Here is a 23016-nt window from a genome sequence, read left to right as displayed (position 1 = left end):
GATCCTGACTAATTTTGTGCGTTTCTTCTACCGGCTGCTTTCTTTGTGTTCTGTGCTGGATCATAAAAAAAAAAAAAAAAAAAAAAAAAAAGAAAAAAGAAAAAGAAAAATTCCGTTTTAAAGGTTTTCTTTCTTGTGCAGAGCAAAGCTAATCTGTTCTTTGCTTTCATTATCAGGGTCTGTGCATGAATGTTTTTGTCCCTTCCCCCAGACTTCTCTGTTTGGGCTTCCACTGACCCCCTATAGTGCTTCTTTGAAGTTACTCATTCTTGGTTTTATAAAGCAGTAAGGTGAGATTCCACTGCTTGTCTCTTGACTTTTCTCCGGCATTATCAAAACCACCATCTCTTCTTATAATACGCCCATCGCTCTTGTTGTCAAAGCTCATGGCATTCCTCGTTTCGTCCTAGATTTAGGGCTGTTAGTGTTTTGGTAATTCTCATTGCCCTTATGTTTCTTCCACCATTCCATCGGCAGCCAATGATTTTTTTCTGTCATTATCCTAAAGAATGCTTTATTTTTAATCCCTTTGGTGAGGCTGCCTTCACCTTTAAGCAACAGTATACCTAATGTGGAATGTCCTTCGGGCTATTCTACAAGTCATGCACTGCCCCTCATGGTCCTATTCTTATTTTGTACAACTTTTGTGTTCCATAATTCTAGAGACCTGTCAGGCTGATAGTTTGTACCTTTTATAATGATTGTCTGTGTGTGGTCACAAGGTGTCATGAAATAAACTGCACTGGTGTACATCTGAAGTGAAATACCTGGGTTTTGTCCTGTCTCATGGTCAGAGGAAAATCTGCACTTTCTGCACTGCTGCTATTCTGTGTCTGCCCCGCCCAGCTACCAAGAAAGACATGCTTACTTTTCTTGCTATGATTGGTCACTGCCGCCAATGGATCTCTGCTTGTTCCTTCTATGACCAGATTTTGAGACAGACCCTGGTTTCTGAAATGACTGCTCTTATCAGATGGACTTATGAAATGTCGGACATTTAAGATGTGCTTTGGTTTCTAGCTCAAGTTTGGGTTTCCCTGTTTATGCCCACATGTTTTATCTCTTTGTTTGGGACTATTGTAACACCATGAAGGGAGAACATGGCGGTAAATTACGCTCTGTTGCCTTTTTTTATAGTCACTCCTGTTCAAGAAAGCCCTGGCTGCTTGTGCTATTGTGGTAGAGATGGTTACTTCTCTGATCCTAGGTCACCCCATTACCCTTCATACTTTTCACGATGTCCAAGCCCTTCTTTTAAATAGGCTTTTGGGTCTCACGGGTGAACAGGATTCTCTTCCTCTCTTTTTTCACAGCTCCCTCTGAATTTGATGCCTGGTATTTGGCAGGTGCCCAAAGCCGCCCTTCTGGACGGACTTTGGTGCAAAGAGGGGAAACCCTGGATACCAGCTGCTAGCTCTCCCTTATTCATTGCCCAATATCATGGTATTGGTTATCGTAGTGCTCGCTCGACATTTTAACTTCTTGCTAGTGATATTTTCATTCTTGACCTTTTGCTCCTTGATACAGAGATATATAGCTCAATAATTACAGCTGGCACGGTTGTGAATTGAAAATAAATTGGAAAATACAATTCCTTTCTATTGTTTTAGCTGAAATTAGGATGTTGCTAATTTAAAATGGTTTTTTCCGGATTTATACATAGCCATCCCAGATCCATTTTGGCACAGATATTTCTAATGTTTTCCACGGGTCCTCTTTATCACTGCAGAGATAGAGACGCTCCAAAGAGACATTAGCTTTATGCCTTTTTTCAAATATGAGATGGTTATGATATACATTATTTGTTGTTTTGGTTTTTTTTATATCAATGTGTTTATTTGCAGAGTTAAATTCAGCCCTGCACACTTGACAGATGAAGAAATAGCTCCACGTTTAAAAACTTTATGTTTTGTCTGTGTCATGTCTACTTGTCTTAGTTTAGTGGGTACCCCAGGATACATAATATTGGCCATTTCTAGAGCTCTTTTTCCACTTCTTACTAGCCTAACTGCGCAATGTTCTTTTACCTATAGCTTTTATATTCTGAATATAGTTTAGTTAAGGGTTATATGTTTAAGAAAAAAGCTTTATTTTATACAGCATTTATTTCGTGGTGTTCCCTACATATGATCCATTCAATATACATTTCTGAATACATTCAGTACATCAGTATGGTCTCTCTGAGGTGCATAATAGTTATATGCAGCACGATAAAAACATATCCTTTTGGATTGTTCAATTAAGAACCTTAAGTAACTGAGTATTGTCTCTCTTTTGCAATAGCTATGCTAAGTAAATGAATTGGTATTGTGCATGTTGCCACATTCAGTACAGGCAACATGGTTTCTCTTGTTTTCTATCTCTTATTTGGATCACATTGGAGTACAGCTGCTGAATGATATTTGGAATGCTTTTCAAGCATTTCTTTTCAAGTATCTCTTTCTGTATGCACAGACATCTGGCTGCTCTCCCTTTGAGGTTCTCACGGGATGACCTTTCCCCGCCCCATGGGTAGATTTTCCCTTGATACAGGAGGAATACGTCCAAAAGCTAATTGAAATATTAGGGCTTGTTCAAAGAAACGTGTCTTGCACTTCTCCTTTCTCTCCACAGATTCCTACCCATTTTTTCCAGCCTGGTGATTGTCCAGCAGCTTTCCAAGGATCGGAAGCAGACGGATTTCCCCTTTGGCCTTCCCACTACTGTGATCGCTGTGACCAGGCCCGCTGCACTCACTGAGGAGTTTCCTGTTTGGATCCACGCAAGTCGCTTGAAGAGGGTTAACCTAAAACCCCAGAAGCAAGTCTTCCCTGCGCAGATTTCACCTCCTCCAGTGGAACAACATAATGATCCCATTGCAGCATTCTACCAACTTTATCATTCTCTTACTGGCACTGCTGCTGCTAGTTTTTCTCCCTGTATGGATCATTTCTAATTGGGTCTACAGGGATGATGTGTTCTGGGTTCACGACACTTTCTGCCCATACCCATCTGTAAATGACACTCCTGCTGTAAACAGCACCCCCGACACCTCTTTGCGAACACGACGTCAAGCTGGACTACTCCCTCGCAAAGGCTGTCCTTCAATTGGAATCCAGAAAAGACCGATGCTACCCTTTGGTATAATTCCAGCAGTGTACAAGTTGCCACCTTCTCCTTTGAGTATTGTGACATTGTGGACTGTTCATCAATTGATATCCCAAGGCTGTGCCATTGGTCCTCAGAAATTCCTAAAACTAAGGACATATATGTATATGTTACTGACTTACGTTGGGGGGATAAGTGTGCATTCTGGGGAGTGGTAGGGTGGAATATTAATACTGACTGGGTTTATAAACTAGAAAATACTCTGAAAAACAGTGGACCAAAATGGTAAATCACTGCTTACTTGTATGACCCTTCATAAGGTTGGACACTGTTATAGGAAAAGTGTTCCTGCACAAATTATTAAGCTTTCTCTTACTATTGACAACCCTAGACCTACTGATGAAGGTATGTACATTATGGACATGTGGTTTAAGGGTGGGTCTAGCTATCATCAGTTTTCTTACGGGATCTATCTACCTCCACTCATACTCTCCCGCCATTTTGTGGGGGCCCCAAAAAATACTAACCCACTGGCCCCTACATTCAATAAACTTACTGACATGATGGCTATTGCCAATCCCACTTTTGAAGATATTGTGGCTGTTGAGGTAGGGTTTTCAGAACGTAACCTTTGGTTAGAATGGATGAAATTCACTGCTGATCAACATAATAAGAGTAATTGTTACATATGTGCTCAAGCTAGACCCCATCTAGGAACCGTACATCTGGACCTCCCTCCTGGTATCCAACCATGCCTTTTTGGGTTATTTACCTATCCCCTTTGTGCACTGTAGTGTTCTAAATACCCTTTGTTGCCAGGACAGCAAAAGCTTGATATTGCCGTTACCATCTATAAGGGCAATTACACATGTCATGTTTCTAATTTGACACAGAGTAGTTTTGTAGGTAATTTACCCCCAGGTTATTGTTCTGTCTTGGCTCATAGGTATGCCCCATTGGTACTACATCAGATTTGATATTTACTGGCTTTATGGAGACTTTTGGCTCCCTGTTAAGCTACCCAGCCAGTGGATAGGCCAGTGCACTTTAGTTAAGGTTACCATGCTCCTGCATATTCTTTCTGAAAGGCATCCTTCCTATTCACATGGTTTTTCCTTTTATTTGTCTTGATATAAATCTGATCACATGTATACATAGATGCTATAGGGGTCCCAAGAGGGGTCCCAGATGAATTTAAGGCCCGAGCTCAGGTTAAGGCTGGGTTTGAGTTCCTTATTCCCTTTATTACTATTAATAAGAATGTTGATCGGATTAGTTAAAATTATTATAATCAGCAACGCTTTGTGAACTATTCTAGGGACGCCTTGCAAAGTATTACTGATCAATTAGGCTCCACTTCTCAGATGGTTCTCAAAATCGTATGGCCCTAGCTAGGATTCTAGCTGAAAAATTCTCCTCAGTACTTTATGCTGTTGTACTTTTCTTTCTGACAATATAGGTCCTCCTATGGACATTCAGAAATTAGCAGACCTCTTTGCTGAGTTCAAATGTAACTCTGATTTATCTAATTCTTGGGATCAGCACTTTAGTTGAATGCATAATCTCTTATTATTTGCACTCTTATCTTGACTGCTCATGTACTGTGTTATTCGTATTACAGCTCCTAAAAGACCCCTCCTTGAGAGACATACCTAAGGTATCACTCCCTTCCAGCTCATGCTGTGTATTTGTGACGTCATTTACATGTCGTAAGAGGGGATTTGAAGGGACACGTATCAGAACTTTAGTAAGTGTCCTTAGGCATATGTTGTTTAAAGATGCAAAGGTAGGCCCTGTTTATCTTTCCCTTCTTTGAAGACAGGTAATGTTTAAACAGAGATAAAGTGAAGTGAATTCAATTGTTTTGTTAAGCCGTATTTACAGACAGCTTTAGTTAAGAAGCTCTGCTGGTCAAGGCTTTTTCTTACCTTTTGGACTTCAATCTCTAGCTAGGAAAAATGCTGATGTGTTTAAAGTTTCATGTGACCTGTATCCATATATGGTTTGTATTTACGTCACATGCTGACACATGCTGGCAAACCTGATTCGTATAAAAGATGTGAAACTCACAATAAAAGACGGACATATTTGAAAGATGGTTTCTGGTCTTTAAGATGTGTCCCCAGGTACCTGACTTACATATGACAGAGACAGAGAAAGTATGGGGCAGGAATTGGGACCTGAATCCTTTTCAGCTACCGTATGGTAGTATTCTTTACTTAAAGGAAAAAAGCAGGAAAAAAATACTTAAAATGTAATGTGATGTAATATCTTCGCTGCAAAAGAGCAAAACTATATTAGGGACATTGCAGAATGGAAGCGGCTTTTATTGATCCTCAGACAGTGGAAAAAATCCACACAGGACCCCCAAGGTGTTTTCCAGTATAAGTCATATTAAAATGTAGCAAGTATTAAATATTGGGCACAGTATTAAGATACGATACATCCCTAAAACAGCTAAACAATCCTGAGAACAGTTTAATTTCTTCAATAGAAACATAGAAAAAAAGCAGCAGAAAAGGGCTATAGCCCACCAAGTCTGCCCATTCCAAGTATCCCCTCCCCTGAATTTACTCCCTTAAAGATCCCACGTGAGTATCCCATTTTCTCTTAAAATCCGTCACGCTGCTGGCCTTTATCACCTGGAGTGGGAGTCTGTTCCAATGATCCACTACTCTTTCGGTGAAGAAGTACTTCCTGGAGTCGCCATGAAACTGTCAAGTCTCCAAACCACAGATAGCAGGGCCATTCCTGAATTTTATATCTATGCCGAAGCTCTGTTGTTGACAAATCTGCACTTAACTATTTATTACCATCACACTCATTTTGCTGCAAAAGCCCAGAATCCTTCAGCTTTGCTGTACTCACATCCAATAAGGAAAAACAAAAACATTACACTTGCTCTTCTGAGTGACAGGAGACTCTCATCTGTTTTTCACAACATACCGAGTACGTTAACACCAAATGCAGGGTTTGGCTTCATTTAGTTTGGGTATTTTTTTTTTTTTTTAACAAGTTTTCTTAATTTAAAAATACAGCATGAATTCTTGTCTCAGGTGAAAGGAATGCGATAGCCCCCAAGGTCGGTTTTAATTACTTTTGTATTATATTTAAAGTAAGGTGCTCCCAAGAGATCGTCATAGCCGACACTGGGTCTGCCATGGAGGTCTCGTCTCGCCCAATTAATTAGCCGTCAGGAGTGTGTGTTTTGGGCATTTTTCATTTTCCAGCTATTTCATGTTCTGTATAATAACTCTGTGGGGAGTGTCACTAGATGGCCCGCAGGCCCCGCACCTGGCTTGATGCTGGACCACTGCTTTCATTTTAAATCGGATCCCATAAAGACCATTAAAAAAAAAAACCAAAACCCAGGACCAAAGACAGTTGTTTATGCCCCCTTTTATCAAGCTGCATTAGGGTATTTTTAGCGTGGGTTGCTGCGGTAAAGGCTCCGACGCTCATAGAACTCCTATGAGTGTTGGAGCTTTTACCGCAGTGACCCGTGATTTAAAAAACCCTAACGCAGATTGATAAAAGGGGCCCTTGTTCATTTGCACTTTGTCTCTTAAGCTCCATGCAAAGCACACATTGAAAACCAAATGAACAAAATATTACAACTGCCGAAGGGTTGACACTTACGACCATGTCTACAGTATTTTTTCTGTCCATAATGCTTACCCATATTCTCTGCATTCCTCTTATATCTGCACACTGATGCACAAGAACGGACTGTGCTTTGCTTTTCGGCAGCTTACTAATGCAAACTGAACAGACTTGCTCTGTCAGGGAGACGTCTGTAGAGCACTGCCAAAGACTTATGGATCAAATGATAGTGAATCTATTTTAGGGAAAAGAAAAAGGGGTGTCCTGCTAATCTTTGACTGAAGTGAACAAAGCAACATTATTCTTCAGTGAACGTCCACTTGCAATCGAAAAACTAAGACTGGCGTGTGTTATGCTGGAATCCAAAGAAAGGCTCTACCCATACTCCGTCCAGCTGGTATGAATATCAGTGACCTTAAATTGAACACACGCAGCCAAGATGGTGACTCCAAGTGCCTATGATCCATTGAAATGGGCAGCTAATGCCAGGAGGTCAGTGCTTTTATAGAGAGTCAACCGCTGCCTTTCCTCAACCTGTACTGCTTTAATTAGAGACAACACTATCATCTCAACACAAGACCCTTATTTGGCCCAATACCTTTCAGCTCTAGATTTGATTATGGTAAAAGCAGGTCACTTATTATTGGGGATATATGTTTCTTCAAAGTGAAAATATATACGGACGCAGGTAACATTTTTGTCCAATGGTTTGCCTACTCTGATGCAAGTCAATAGCGCACAACTGAATTATCTCACCAATGCACCGCACCCTACTGCCTCTGAAACTTGAGTTAGAAAAAAAAAAAAAGGCTCTTCATAATTTTCCTTGCTATATTTCCACACACGGTGCCTGGGACTTGCTGCAATTACAAGCTTGACAGACACTAATAACTTACAGGAGTGTTAGAAATGGAAACCTCAATAGCTCTGACAGCGGGAGAAGACAAAAGTGTATTATATATATATATATATATATGATTCACGCAATTAGAGTAATACTGCTGGACCTCAGTGCCATATATTTTTTGGCCATTTGTTGGCTAGTTAAACAGCTGAATGGTCGAGGGCTTGGCATGAAAATCAGGCTGTCCAGTGCAAATACTCTAATTTACCCTATCATAAGCTGAAACATCAGTATTCACAGTCATAGAACAGCCCTTTCACAGGGAACAGAAATTTAAATCTAGGAGTACTCCTCTTCCCCCACTTTGCTTTCCGTTGATCAGGGAAATGAAGCAGGATTAGAGAACCTGTTGGCATTTCTGAACCCTGTGGACAACTGATTTTATCCATTTCTTTACAATGGTGTCGGAACTGTGAAGCTGGAATCGAAACCTATATTTCCAAGATTATAATTCTGTGATAAGAGACAGACAAAATAATATGGTTAGCTTGTTGGTCCACTTTAAAGGTCATAAAAAGAAATAAGACAAAACATAAAATGGTTGGTTAGAGCAGCAATAATTTTTTTCTCCTGTAGCAAGTTAATTTCGAAAAGTCTAGCACAATGCCGCTCGACTTCTGATCTATCCAAAATAAAAATTTTAAAAAAAACCCAGGAGTTCTGGTCATTTAAAAAAAAAAAGTACTTTTAAACCTTAATATCTTAATGTCAAATGAATTACCTTTGGGCTCCTTTTATAAAACCGTGGTAGAAAGGCGAGGTAAATGCTCCGACACTCATAGGAATTCTACTAGCATTAGAGAATTTACCTCACCAGCCCGCAGTAGAAACCTCTACTGCAGCTTTGTAAAAGCCAGTGCATCTCTCACAAGTTCATGAATGTAAAAATGAAGGCTTAGAAAAAGCATTTACAGTATATAGACATCTATCTAAATGTATATAGATCAGTCTGCATTGTAACTTCATCTTAAAGATGGGCAAAATACACTGCTTTGGTCACAGGGTAGGGGGAATGTCCACACAAGGAAATAATTCAGCCTACTATCACTGACAGAATGCATGAAGAATTTCAGAGGCATAGGTTATATACCGATTGGGTGGATATCTGCAAAGGGGAAATATATATTTTCTCTCCCTCTCAGACAATGCATTCAGTGAAAAAATGTTGCAATACATTTTTTGGGGAGGGTGGGCAGAAGTTGAGTCAAAGAAATCTCAGCACAGACAGGCAACACTTTAGCCTCAGTTTCTGAACTACGCCAAATATATTGTATTTACTTCTGCTGTTCATTCAAGAGAAACCTTGCTTTGTCTCAGACATACATTTTTGCACACTTCTGTTTCTCAGAAGAGGCCATGTTACTGCCTCAAAAGTACCCTTACAAAAATTATGATTCTGCCAACAGAGGTCTGTTACTTAGGAGCCAAGCAAGGTCACTAAAAGCCAAGGCGGCACCTCAGACAGAGAGCAGTACAGCGATACATAAAATCCAGTAACGTTTTGATAAATTCATATCCTTAGGAAAATCCTAGACCTACCTTCTTAACCCTCCGTTGCATTTTCCAGACTCTGACCAAATAAATATGCAAAGAACACGAGGGTGCTACCAAAGCAAAAAACAAAAAAAACCTCTCCTGTAAGTCATCTTAGAGGCAGAAAAGATGCATGAACCTTAACCAAGAATAAATACCTTGCCAACCTATCCAACTCAACCTAGCAAAGCAAAATCCTACAAGGAAAAGCAGCGGCTATTAACAGCTTAAATGAGCCCTGTCAGTTGATAAGGCTTTTGCATACAGTATATTTGGACTCATTTCATTTCTAGATAACTAAAATTAGGGCTAGAAGGGGAAAGAAGAAAGAAACCTTTAACAAAAAAACTAGATCCAATAGGATAACCCTTCTACCAAATAAAAATACATTCCGGTGATTGTTTTAAAATCTAAATCCCTGAACATTTTAACTTTTGGGTAGAAAATAGAAAACAATGTGCTAGTCTTCATTCACGAAATGTCTTGTTTTGAAAAGACAAACATATTGTCCAAACCCACTATCCAGTTGCAATGTACTCTCTAGAAAATGGCAGATATCACGTAAGTGTGTTATTTATAGCCATAAATGTTTTATCTTCAATCTGGTACTCCTTTGCTAGGAAAACCATTTGATCCTCTAAATCCATACTTCAAAAGTTTCACAAATAATTGGATACTGAAGTTATTCACCTGTAATTTAATTGTACTAGACTTATCGTAGGAGCAATTTGCATACAGAGAATGCCTTTCAACCACAGAGGATCTCAAAGCTCTTCCAAGATGGCTGTACTGTCAGGGATTGTGAAGTGAAATGCGGCAGCCATTTTGTGTTAGCAAATTACACAAGCACTCTTCGCATTCAAACTTGAACAAAAAGTAGCATGGTTGCTGCATTAGATATTTGACTAGTTTTTCACCAGGTCAGTGCAAAATAACCAGAATATGATGATGCTCAAATATAAAACTAGTTGCAATACTATTTGCATGTACATTCAGGTATCACCATCCCTCGTTCCTTTTAACACTGACCCACAAAAAGGACAATATTTCTTGAAAACCAGTCACACATTAAGTACTTTCACTGACATTTAGGTAGGAGCCTCCTTTTAAGCATCCCAATGCTGTGTACCGGGACCCTATTTTATAATGGCATCTGGGTGCCCAATACCACTATAGAATATTAATGTAACCCGGAATCAGCGAGCCTAAAATTTGTAGCCCTGCAGTTATACCAGCCACAGACCTGGCACAACTGCAGGAGCACACGTAATTTACATCTTTCTGTAAACTGTACACCAAAAAATAGAAAAATTGCCTGTGCCCCTCCTATCCTCCACCCATGTAAACATGCCAGTTACGCACTCTACCACTTATGTACACCCTTATAGAAAAAGTGCTTAGTCACTTTGCTGCCACTGAAGCGTGTAAGTGTACGCTCTCCTGCAAAAGTGCTGGTATTCTGTATATTTTACTCATGCAAACTTTCAGCATGGGCAACCATTAAGGGATGTTATCTTACTGTTAACTCCAGTTATTAGTAACAGAATTGCCCTTCACATGTCCGACACAGCACCCTCCATGCAAAGCGGTACCAAGGCAGCGTGAGCTGTATGACCATAGACGGCACACAAATACGCAGGAACGCAAAAACTATTGCAAACCCACTGTCTCCACTCACTTGTGATGGTGAAGCAGGAGGGGTGAGAGGGTGCCACTTGTAAAGACACACAGAGTGGAACTACAGCTGTACAGTCACTGAATTGTAGCATTTGATATCTACGATAAAGTTTAATATCCAAGTCCAGAAGTCACACTCTGTGTAACTGTCTAGGAGATTTAGCAAATTACCTTATCCATCCAAAATCAATTTCCAAAATGCTGAAACCAACTACTTCTTACACTACGATCTTGTGATCACTATCTCAGGTTCAGAAAAAAACTTTTAAAAGCTTTTATGTACTAAGACAAAGAGTCAACCCGGAAGTAACTGAAATGGTAATTGTAACAGCCCATTTCTAAATTGTCCAATGGAACTCCTGGGACATAGCGATGAGCCAAAGATGATCTACTTAAACTTGTAACTTATGCATTTATAATTATGATCTTACTATATTAATAAATGTACTGATCTATCTGCACTAGGAATTCTATTGAATGTCTGTGTCAAACTGTCTATTATAACTTCCTGGGTAACTGACCCAACCTCTTGTAATGTAATCCTTGAACTGAATAGGTAAAGGTGGAATAGAAAACCTGATTAACATAACAATTTCTTGTGGCAGAAGAGTACTTTTTTGCTAAGTAGCTTCCTTTTTCCAAGGTAAACCATTATTATCAGTGCAAAATGCCAAACTCTACTCTTATGGAAGAGCACAGGCTTTTTAACTAAAAGCTGATGATATTGCAAATAAATATAGTAGCATTTTAAAGAAGTAAAAGCACAGAAGAATTAAAAAGCAGCTTTATCTGAAGTTTAATTTTACCTCTATATGCGTCAGCCCTTTGTCTCCAGTTCCTCTCATTGACCAGTTTACGAAAAGTGGTTAATATGTAGTTACAATTTCAAGAACTGCCCAATATTCAAAAATCGATGAGCACCTAAAATTTTAGCCTTTTAAATTTGCACCCCTATTTTCAGCCAAACTTAACATCCCAAGAGGCCCTTTTATTAAACTGTGGTAAGCATGAGCGCACACCCCATCGTGGTTTTCAGACCTGTGCACACTTCCCGTGTCCTAAGAACTACCTTTTATTTTTAGTGCTGATGCATGCTTGGATACGGAGAGTAGACTGCCCAGCACTAATCAATCAGTTAGCACCCGAGTCCTTACTACCTGGGGGGGGGGGAGGAGGGCATCAATAAGGGCCCCCATGCTAATTGCAAAGTTAGCTTATACCCATTAATTGATGAAATAGAAAATGTTGCCATTTTAGAGTACTAAACAAAAAAGCATTGACAGTACCTGATTTTAGATTCTCATAGAATATTCACGGACCAAATTATTAATAAAAGAATAAATAAATAAATAAATATGAGACACCTCAGTACGGGCCTGAATCTGTATCGAGTGGCCCATTCTAGAGTCACACTAAAAATGGCCTCAAACACGGGAAACCCACATGCTACTCATGTTGCAGGCCACATTTTGGCGCAGCTTAGTAAAAGGGCCCCTAAGTTTTCAGCCTAAATTTATAAGTCTAATCTGGGACTCTACTGCTGAAAATCGGTCCTAAACTTCCAACTTCTTTTCCCACTTATACTCCAAAATTTCGGAGTTTGTGAGTCAATTGGAAACACTCTGTCCTGTAATTTCCTCTTCCACATACACCGACCAGGTTACCCACTACCTGACACCATATCCTCAACCGACCAAAAAATAAAAAATAATAAAAAAATAAATTAAAAAAAAAACCTAATTCTTCCTACCGATTTATTACCTACCAACGCCTGGAAAAAGATTTGATATGTAATGTAATATAACTGCTCTCATCCAATGTTACCAAGTCTATACTCATTCTGTAACTATGTCTTACCCTAAATGTCACGTACCCTCCTGGAAATGTCCAGCTTCTTCTTATGTAATCCGCTTTGAACCGCAAGGTATAAGCGGAATAGAAATCACTAATGTAATGTAATGTAATGTAATTTCAAAAAGGCCATTACAGGAGCATACCTCTCATAATGGGTCCTTTCACAAAGCTGCGCCGACAAGCAGCGCACGCAAAATGCCAAGCCATCCATTCTATTCCCATGGGAATATAAATCCTTTGAATATCGAGCCCTGAATTTCCAGTTGACAAAAGATTGGTCACAAACGGCCTCTTTTACAAAGCCGCGCTAGTGGCTGCGCTGTGCTAACGGCCCTGAAGCCCATAGAGATTTAAAGGGCTTCGGGGCTGTTGCCACGCGGCTTTGTAAAAGAGGCCGAAAATGAATCCCCACACTCAGGTAAAACATTTGCAGCACAGATACATACCGCCACAGATATTTTAACCAACAGATACATCCGTTCCCAATCTGAATACAGACGGACCCTACTTGCAAAGTTTCACCGAATTTATTTTTTTTTTTTAATGAACTGATTTTTCTGTGAGCTTTACACTAATTTTCTGATAATCCCTTCAGTGTCATCTTGAAAGTAATGCTGGAGTTCCTTCCTGGATGAAAGCAGTAAGAAAGCAAACACACTAAAATAAACATTTCATGCTTTAAATTTAAAACCAGCTCAAGGATGTTATTTTAGACACTGTCAATATATAAATCTGCAACATCTTCTGTCCTTCATTTGCAGTGTGATGCTTGTATGTATGGCTTTCTCAAGCATTTAGAAAGACAGGACTCCTTTAAGACTAATTATATTCATTCATTTTCTCAACTCAGCATGGTACTGGTAGATTGCTGAGTTCATGGCAGAAAGGAACAGACAGAAGGGCTCATCGTTATCTGTCCCAGGAAACAGGGCCAGTGGGCGGAATGCAGTGCCTTCATTAAGGGCATTTGCTACAGATTAAATAAGAAGAATTTCAGGAAGGTAATTTACCCTTCAACTAGGAGTTCTCCCTTCAAAAGGCCTAGGTCTGCAGAACTATTGCTCATTGTGCAGGATTCACAGAGGGGAAAAAAAAAAAAAATCGCCACTCCTGTTTTTCAAGAGCCCATTTAAGAAACTACGGGTATTCTTTCAACGCCATCAGGGGTTAGAGTAACACTATTAAGATCAGCTAAGCTATGTGTAATGAACTGCCAAGGCTCTTTTGGCTACACTTTTAAATCAGGAGAAATCTATTGCACTAAACAATCTCTTTGTCCCTTAGATTACAGCTCCCATATGAGGAACTAAACCACCTCCGAGGATAAGCAGTAGACGCCCGCATAACCTACCACCATACATCCTCATTTCGTGGGAGCCTTATGAAAAAAAAAAACCCTGCAGAAATTCATCCAGCTAAGACTTGGGAAGTACCAATCAAAATCTATTTTAGTTTTAATCTGTGAAGAAATAATTCTAGTGGCACCAAAGAAGAGCGCCAAACACTGAACGTCATTCACCTAAAAATACTAAGTGCAAATGCTGAATTCAGGTTTAAACTGGCAAGACAGATGAAGATTATCAACAACAATGACAAAAAGGTCTTGGCCCCGATGCCTTCAAAGAATATTACTCTCATTCAGGAGGTTGTTTAAAAGTAGATTTTTAAAAAATTGAGAAGTATAAAGAATTTGCTTTCTTGACCAACAATCCTTTCATCCAAGCAAGCCCTGAGGGCACACCTTGTATTCCTATAGAGGAAGAGATTTATTTTCTAACCTAGGGTATAATTTCAGATCCTACCCAATATGTATCAACAGGCTACAAAAGAAAGAGACATACGCCTGTGCGTCCTTATGGAGACAGCCGCAAATCAGCAAAGCCAACAGCCATGTGTAATAGATGTTCCCATCAACGTGGCCTGTTAAAATGATTGATTTAAGGTGGAATATAAATGACTACCATAACTGTAGCCATTATCTTCACAGATAGAAACCAACTGTTCTGAATTTCACCGACAACACATTCTTACAACATTGAGAATTTTTCTTTTCCAAATATTTTCTCAATGTGGAAAAAAAAAAAAGTTCTTTAATGTGCTAAAAATCAGGCCATGTTTGAAAAAAAGAAAAAAAAAAAGTGTTCAAAGGAATAAGTTTTGTCACATGCAGCACCTTCAAGAAACTGATGGTTAGAGCTCCCAGGGTTCAAATCCAGCTCCTGCTTTTTGTAATCTTGAACAAGTCCTCCACTACCTCAAGGACAAACTTAAGAGGTCTTTTAGTAAAAATTAGTGCCTGCAGATAATGTACTAATCTTTAGTAAAAGACCCCATGCTGTAAACCCTCCAGGCACATGAAAATAGCAACTGTACTCAAATTTAACTCCCTTCGAGCTACATCTCAAAAAAGGGTAGAAACCAAATGAGTCCTTTTACACGGATGTGCTGCCGAACAGCGCAAACCAAAGGCGAGCCACCCATTCTATTCCTACAGGCGGCTTGGCATTTGGCGTTTGCAGCTCGGCAGCGCAGCTTTGTAAAAGCCCATCCAGATCCAAAATCTCCTTTTTTTTTTTTTAAGTTTTATTAGGATTTTATATACCGCCTATCAAGGTTATCTAAGCGGTTTTTACAATCAGGTACTCAAGTATTTTCCCTCTCTGTCCCGGTGGGCTCACAATCTATCTAACGTACCTGGGGCTATGGAGGATTAAGTGACTTGCCCAGGGTCACAAGGAGCAGCGCGGGGTTTGAACCCACAACCCCAGGGTGCTGAGGCTGTAGATCCAACCACTGCGCCACACACTCCTGCACACACACATGAACAATAATAAAATGAGAACTGCTTGCCTGTACTAGCAATTTCTAGGCATTGTTCAGCTGCGCTGCACTTCCGCAGAAAAAAGTTTCAAAACAAAATTGAGGTTTCAGAGAACGCCCGTGTCCTAAAATATTACAGTGCAAACCTCATCTGTAAAACACAAAAGAAGTTGAGTTTAGTATTGTTTTTGGAGCATTAACACACTATATAACTAGGTAAAGTCTGGCCACGCCCCATCACCCTTTTTTGGTTTAACAAAGAAACAAAACTTGCTCCTGTTGCATTGATAAATTTTGTAAATTTATTCCCATGTTAATGGCTAATTAAGGTGATGCATTAAGAAAAATGCATGATGACATCTCAAATGGCTTTTTCCTGAAAATATATCTGGGCTCTTTACTGACAATAAGTTTCATAATATATTTCTTCAATTAACGTTAATTCTCACAGAAGACATTTTAATTACCCTAGCAGCACTCTGGCATCCATTCAACAAAAAGAAAAGCCTACTGAAACTTTTCCAATATACATTCTTTTGTTTCCATGATGATTCATCAGGTTCCCAATACGAACACTTTATAACTGTTAGATTACCTCTATTGGGAGGGGAGGGGGGATACGGTATATATAATTGACAAAAATTCTGTATAAAAGGTGCATTATTAGGTACTCTAAGAATAAACTATTTCTGCTCCTTAAATATTCTGGTTTAGAAAGGTACCTTTAAAAAAATAGATTAATTTCAATATTGACATCAGATATTCCTTCCCCTATGGATTTCTGTCCCCGGTATAGGAAAAAAAGACGAGACCTTGATGAATCTTGCTGCAAAATAAACAGATGTTTCTAAATGAATATGGTGCACAAGTGATAGAACATATTGTGGTAGTACATTTCTATATAGACTGCTAGTGTTTTCTCTCCTCAACCCAAAAATCTATACATTCAGAACTATAAATTTCTTCCGGCACTGCCCAGTTCTAAGCACCGATTTCCTCTTGGCTCTCATCCTACTAACCATGGAGGAGTTTCGTAAAGTTAACCAGAAAAGTTCAAGTCCTCCACAACTACAGAAATGTCTTTTGCTTTTTGTTTTTCATTTCTCCAAACAATCCTTTTGCGTGTTTTTGCACTGCAACTCACGGAGCTTGAAAGGCGGCTAACAAAATCCAGATTTCGACTGGTACTTCACAAGCAAAATAAAAAGTGTGCCAGAGCCCTGCTATTTATCACGTTATCTTACTTTTATTCTTTCCTAAACATGCCACAATTGAACAGCTCCTTTTAATTTAAGGAGACGTTACTATAAATATACATTCAAAGAAGGCACAGAGCAGCTAGGGTTTTTCGACAAATCCTATATGATGCCAAGACATTTGCTGATAATTAAGGCCTTTTTGTCCTCTAGCGCTCTCTCTCTTGTATAATAAGAGAAGATGAACAGGATTTAAAAAAAAAAAAAGATAATTATCTCCACACAGGTCATCAGACCATTTTAAAGGACCTTAAAACTTCACAGAAAGTTCCCAATACCAGTTCCACATGCAACTCATCTGGTCAACATTTTCCACACTGCTTTGTCCCCGTCAACGTTTGGCGTTTAGTTCCCACTTTATCACTACACGTTAAATCAATGCCTGGGAAAACCTTGTCCAGTTTCTCCCGCACTTTATTTTTTGGAAGACAGAAAACATATCCAGTTAATCAAGGTGTGTTTTTGGGGTTTTTTTTAATATTGATATTATTTTCAATTTAGAAAAGGCCATCAGCTCAGGGTATAAAAGTCTTTAACACAAGCAAGAAAATAAACAACTTGTACCCAAAATAGCATCTACCCTGTACTCCAAAAATATACATTATCACAAAAAAATGTTACTACCGTACTTCTTTATGGATTCTATGGAGAAGTGGTTGGATTGATACTAGTTGCATCTTGGCTTCTTGTCAGAGTCCACAGTAGTCTTTGGGGGGAAAATATTCTTAATCCACTAGCAGTAAGTCAACAATAGCAGCAACCGCAGGGTTTTATCACTTTTGCAAAACATTTTTTTAATTATTCAGTAACTTATGTCAGGCGAGCAACTACCTCTTTTTGGCAACCTACAAAGAAGTAACTCGTTTCCATATTTTTGGGGTGCAAAACTATTTTATCATTAAAATTTAGAGGTTCTTATGCTCTGAGGCATAATATAATAGCCCTTTATGAAGACAAACTTTCAAAACAAGACCAAGTTTTTAATACAGATACTAACTGGGCACAGAATACATGTTACATTCTTGGGGTTGCCCTCTCTTCATAAGAGCTCAAGGCAGTGAAATCAAACATTTAAAAAAAACCCACACAAAATTAGTGAACCCCCCCCCCTTTAAAAATGTCTGTCATGCTTCACCCTCAAGGTCAAATTTAAATAATAGGCAAGCTCTACAGCTTTTAGTTCTCCCAGAACTTATGTGGAAAGTAAGATTTGAATACAACAGAATAGACAAGCAACCTCTGCTAGAAAGGCCAAACACTGGTGAATTAATTTCTTTCATGTTACCAATTTGGATGAAGAATGCCAGCTAACAGCAGTGAGGAACTGAACCAAGTATAGCAAACTTGCTAACTTTGGTAAATCACCTATTCTGAGGCAAACAGAATACTGAGCAGGAAAGAGTTTTCCAGCAGGCAGTGTGTTGATCTATTAAAAAACATGACCTGTGACAAAAATCAATGTCCTAATCTCAAATCAAACAGTGGTATCAGAAGCAGAAAACAGAGATAACCTAAGATAACATGCCCTCAGATTTACTTAAGACTTGCTAGTGGGTAAATTTTAAAAGAATAACAAAAAAAAAAAACCCAACCCTACATGTTGTTCATAAAAATACATCTGCCAGGTGACATTTCTTTCCAGAAACATGTATACTAGCTAAAAAAAAAAACAAAAAAGGGCTTCAGTTCCTTGGAGTGGAAGGGAGAAAAAAGTTATGAGAATTCTAAGGTTCTTAAACAAAACCTAATTTGAAAGAACCTCTTCTCTTGACGCTATGAATGCAGATTTTAAGCTTTCTTTGTATACTGCCCAGTAAAGCCCAGAGGTCAAGGTATGAAAGCACTCAAAATAAGGCTTCTTCCTAACCCATTCAGAGGTAGAAAGCTACTATAGCTGCATTTTTCTGGTCATCTTTTATAAGAAGTATTCGCAGACAGAACAACTTCCTCTCCCTAATGGTGCTAAGTAGAGTTTCAAATAGAACAAGTACAAAACCTCTTAGCCTAACTCTCAAAGTGTGTTTGAAATTTCCAGTTATAACTGATGTCTCTGATAGTTGGGGCTGGATCTGACAGCTCAAGGCTCTCCCCTCCCTCTTACAAACCTAAACCATTCCTCCAGACTGGGAAAAGACGAAAGAACAAATTTTGACTGTGCCAGGCAGATCAATATAAACTTGTGGTTTTATTTGCTAGGTTTAAATTACACAGCTTCCCATTGATCAGTGTAGAAAGCGTTGGGGGGGGGGGGGGGGAGCCCTGTAAATTCGCCAACACTTGAGGGGGAAGCTCAGCTGGGAGTGAGAAACTTTCTGCCACTCCCGTCATGTTCAGCCTGGCTGCTGCAGAGAAAGTGGAAACTCCACAAGACAAGACACAGATTCCCTTTCAAAAGCAGCTTTAGTTTCAGGAAAATGGAAAGGTGCAGATTATTGGGACTATCAAAACTGCAAACCCGCATTATATGAGATTTGTACCCATGGTACTCCTTTTTCTCTTCTACAACTGCTCAAATTCAATTTGTATTTTAATGAAGTATTTCTACTAGAAATTAACTCTACAAAGACATTAATATTTTAAAACGTAATAATTACTTTTCCTGATGTGTGAACGCTTAGCCCGGGGCAGATAAACAATGCACACAACCTTTCCAACAGGTAGTTTTCAACTTGTGGAGAAAGCCTGCAATGGAATTACACTTCCGAAACACAAGGAAGCATATACCTCCAAAATATGAACGTGTGATGCGCGTTCGGTGCTTGCAAGAGGTGTGGCTGCTCCCGATAGACTTATGATTAAAGAGAAAAAAACATCCAAGAATGCAAACATATTTGCCGCATTATTTCCAGTTTCTGGTTTTGAGTTTGGTTTTTTTTTTTTAAAACACAAGGAAAGGGTAAGGAGACACATCGATGTGACTGCCTCTTGCCCTACCCCCTCCCCTCCTCCTTTACCTGGGGTTGGTGCTGTTCCAGTACACGGCATAGCGATCGGCCACCGCCTTGGAGCCGGGATCCTGGCTGAAAACACACATCCAGAGCACCAGAAAGACCAGCGTCAACACCTCCACGTGCAACATGGCTCCGAGCCCCCCCACCCACCCACCCCCAGAGAAAGGAGCTGAGAGCGGGGTCCTCCAGCAGTGCCTGTACTGGAGTGGGGGGGCAGCCTCCACTTCTCCCCTCTGCAAAGTTCCTGGGGGGGGGGGAGCGGGCTCTTCGGCGTTTATTGAAGACAGAAAGTCATAGGCAGTGGTGGGGTGCAGACAAGTTGTGAAGACAAAGTCTGCCGGTTGAACAAGGGATCCCGGGTATTTGATGTATTGTGGGGGGGTTTGAGGGGGGGGGAGGAATCAGTGCTATAAACGTGTCCCCAGAGTGTGGCGAGATGTGCTGGTTTAAGGGCTAGTCCTGTGAGCCTCCTTCATGTCCCCCCCAGCTGGCTCGGGCTGGTGCCTGGGATGCCCGCCGCTCTTTGCCGTTCTCCTCTGGGCCACGATGGGGTGGAGGGCGCCGGCCAGGCTCTAGTGCTCTCTGCACATCCGACGGTGCTTTGAAACGGAACGCCAGCAAGGAGACGGAAACCGAATCGCCTTTTAAGTGGTGTCAAAAACCAACCACCTCCCCCGAAATGATGTTCGCTGTCGCCTTTGCAAAGTGAATGGGAAGACAGCATGCATAAAGATGAGCTCCAAATCCTGTCTTCAGCCAGAGCAAGGGGGAGAAAAGTGGATATTTTTTTTTATTTTTTTTTTAAGGCTAGCCAGACTCCAGAAGATCAACTTGTATGAGGAGAAAAGAGTTTGAAATAAATAAAATAAACCCTAATCAGAAGCAAGGGATTTATGCCGTCCACTGATGTCGCCTCCCAGGAACAGCAGCTGCTCCTCCTTGATACTCAACCAAAAACAGAAAATAAAATAACCCAAACTTAAAATGCACCGTGGTCAGGGAGGGGGGTTGAAATCCCCCCCCAAAAGTCACGCCCCCTTCTCAATAATCTGCTCACTGTGTGAAAATCCTAAAGCAGGCTGGACAAATCCGGTGATACCGTATTAAAATTATCCATGCAGTCCACTGCCGGGTGCCGGAGTGCACGCAGAATGTACAAAAAACACGTACACACCACCAGATCCCATGCAAGTTCAGGCACCGTGTGAATGTAGCATGTAAGCTGCAGAAAGGCACAGAGCCCGGCTCAGACAGGATAGCGAGGGGGCTGGGTGATCATGTGCGATTTCAGGCAGTTCACTTGGGGGAAGGGGGAATGTCAGCGCCCACAGCAGCCACTCAGGGCACAGCCTGCTGTTTGGTTACCGATTTCCTCTTTTTTTTCCTCTCACTCAGGTCTGATTGGTTTCCAATAGGAGGAAGGCGTTTTCAAGTTGAGGGAAAAAAAAAAAATCAACCCCACCTTCCTGAAACCTGACTAATTGAATTATAGGGAGATCTAGATGTTTTGATATCTAACTCAGGAATACGCTTGTTTAAAAGACAGCATCATTTTTTAAATGGATTTTTTTTTTTCCTCTGCTAGCAAAGATCTGAGACCATAAGCAGTGCAGAGCACAATTCAGTTGACGGAAAGAAAAAAAAAAACAACATACGATAGGCAGGGTCTGCTGTTTGTAGCTTCTAATGTGAGGTATTTCCTTTCACGCCTACGTGCTATATGTATTTGGATCAATTACATTTACTTGCAAATGGGGACACTAGTATTAGAAATTATTAAATTAAACTCTTTTTCTTTGTAAATCTATTTGAGGTTTGCTATTTTAATGCCATTTTTTTTCCAATTTAATGGGAATCTTTCTGGAATGCCATTATTTCCTACTATTAAGAATAAACATTTTCTGAGCTTATTTCTAGAATGTGGATAATACAATGTATACTCAAGTTATAGCGCGATGTGATAATAAAAATCCTGACAGCCCTGATTTATTTGATTATTGTGGAGGTGTAAGATCTTGAATCAAACATTTAGCATCAAAAAATTTACCTCACTCACGTTGGCGAGCTAACTACTGATATTAAAATACCATTTCATAGAACGTCACAAAAATATTTCACACAGTAGAAAAGTACAGATTTATCTAAAAGTATCAAACTTTTTTTGGGGGGAGGGGAGTTAATTAATATATTTTTTAAATGCCTTATTTAACCATTATGTCCACAGTTATGATACTCTCCCATCACAGTTTATAGATAAGGAATCTTTGATATAACAGATAAATTAAAGGGTTATCACTTACTTCTGTGCTTTAGGAGAGGGGCAGAGCCCTTGATCTAAGAAATGCTTCAGCTATTCTCTCCCCTGTTAGCCTTTTGAAAGCGCTTAGACTCCCCCTAGTGGTTCTTCTTTATGAAACATTTCAGCCCTGATTGTTTTTTAAAAGGCCACAAAATAGACAAAAGATGTCTTCAGGGTTTTAGTTAACTACAGCATCAGGGACTTGTAAGAATGTAGAACTAATTGAGGTGCAAAGCTAAAAACGTTCACAGTCGCTTAGGGGATGATACTTTATGTTCCCAGTTTTATTTAAGTAAAAAGCAAAAATAATTAGCTGTACAGTTTTGTGCAAACTCATAACTTGCTATTAATTCATTTTTGAGATAAAAGAAAAATGTTTTTATTCCAGTCTATTTACAATATTGTTACCATAATTAAATTGATGAAAACTTCAGCCCCTCACTTTTTCTGATGTAAAAACAACACTGCATAAACTGGGATCCCTGGAAACTTCCAGGTGGGTTCAGATATGATCTGCAATTGGGGCTACTCAGAAAATTCAAGCGTGGAAAGCAGACAGGAAAATAATCATTTTGAAAGGAGTTTTAGGGAGACAGCGGGTCAGGGTGCATGTCATCCAAGTGACACCCCACCCCTATGGGAGTGGGCTTCTGACAGATCTTGGAAAGATGTGTTTGTGAACAGTAGGTACGAAACCAACAATTATCTGTCTGTTTTAAAACTAAAAAGGGGTTTCTATCTGCCATTTATCTGAATGTAGGAGAATTGATACCAATTTATGAAAGTTACATGGCTGAGTGTGCAGAGGGGGTGGTAACTCCATATGCAAATCATGCACTGAGGATGAGCACTCAAACACTTGGGTGAAATGTTATGCATTTTAAGAATTTATCTAATGAATGGGAACAAAGCTTATGGGCTCAAATGAATGAAGGGCGGGGAGGGGGATGAGTTGAGCAGAGCTGAATCAGAATAACAGAAGTGGATATCTACTCTCCAAAGTTCAGAAGAGAGAGGAAATGGTGAGGGTAA

At 39.8% G+C, this 23016-nt stretch overlaps 1 protein-coding gene across 2 annotated transcripts in view; it reads right to left on the bottom strand.

Annotated features, from left to right (window-relative positions):
* The window catches only part of EFNA5 (ephrin A5), a 627805-nt gene extending 606862 nt beyond the window's left edge, over window positions 1–20943 (bottom strand). For both annotated transcript variants that reach the window (XM_033929151.1, XM_033929152.1), the window contains exon 1: window positions 19689–20943. In XM_033929151.1, coding sequence (XP_033785042.1) covers window positions 19689–19813 — 125 coding nt within the window. In that variant the 5' untranslated portion in view covers window positions 19814–20943. The remainder of the gene's footprint in view (window positions 1–19688) is intronic.
* Window positions 20944–23016: the final 2073 nt, after the last annotated feature.

Source organism: Geotrypetes seraphini, chromosome 1 (genome assembly GCF_902459505.1).
Source record: "Geotrypetes seraphini chromosome 1, aGeoSer1.1, whole genome shotgun sequence".
Classification (NCBI taxonomy): Eukaryota; Metazoa; Chordata; class Amphibia; order Gymnophiona; family Dermophiidae; genus Geotrypetes; species Geotrypetes seraphini.
This window is presented reverse-complemented; position numbering and strand designations above follow the sequence as displayed.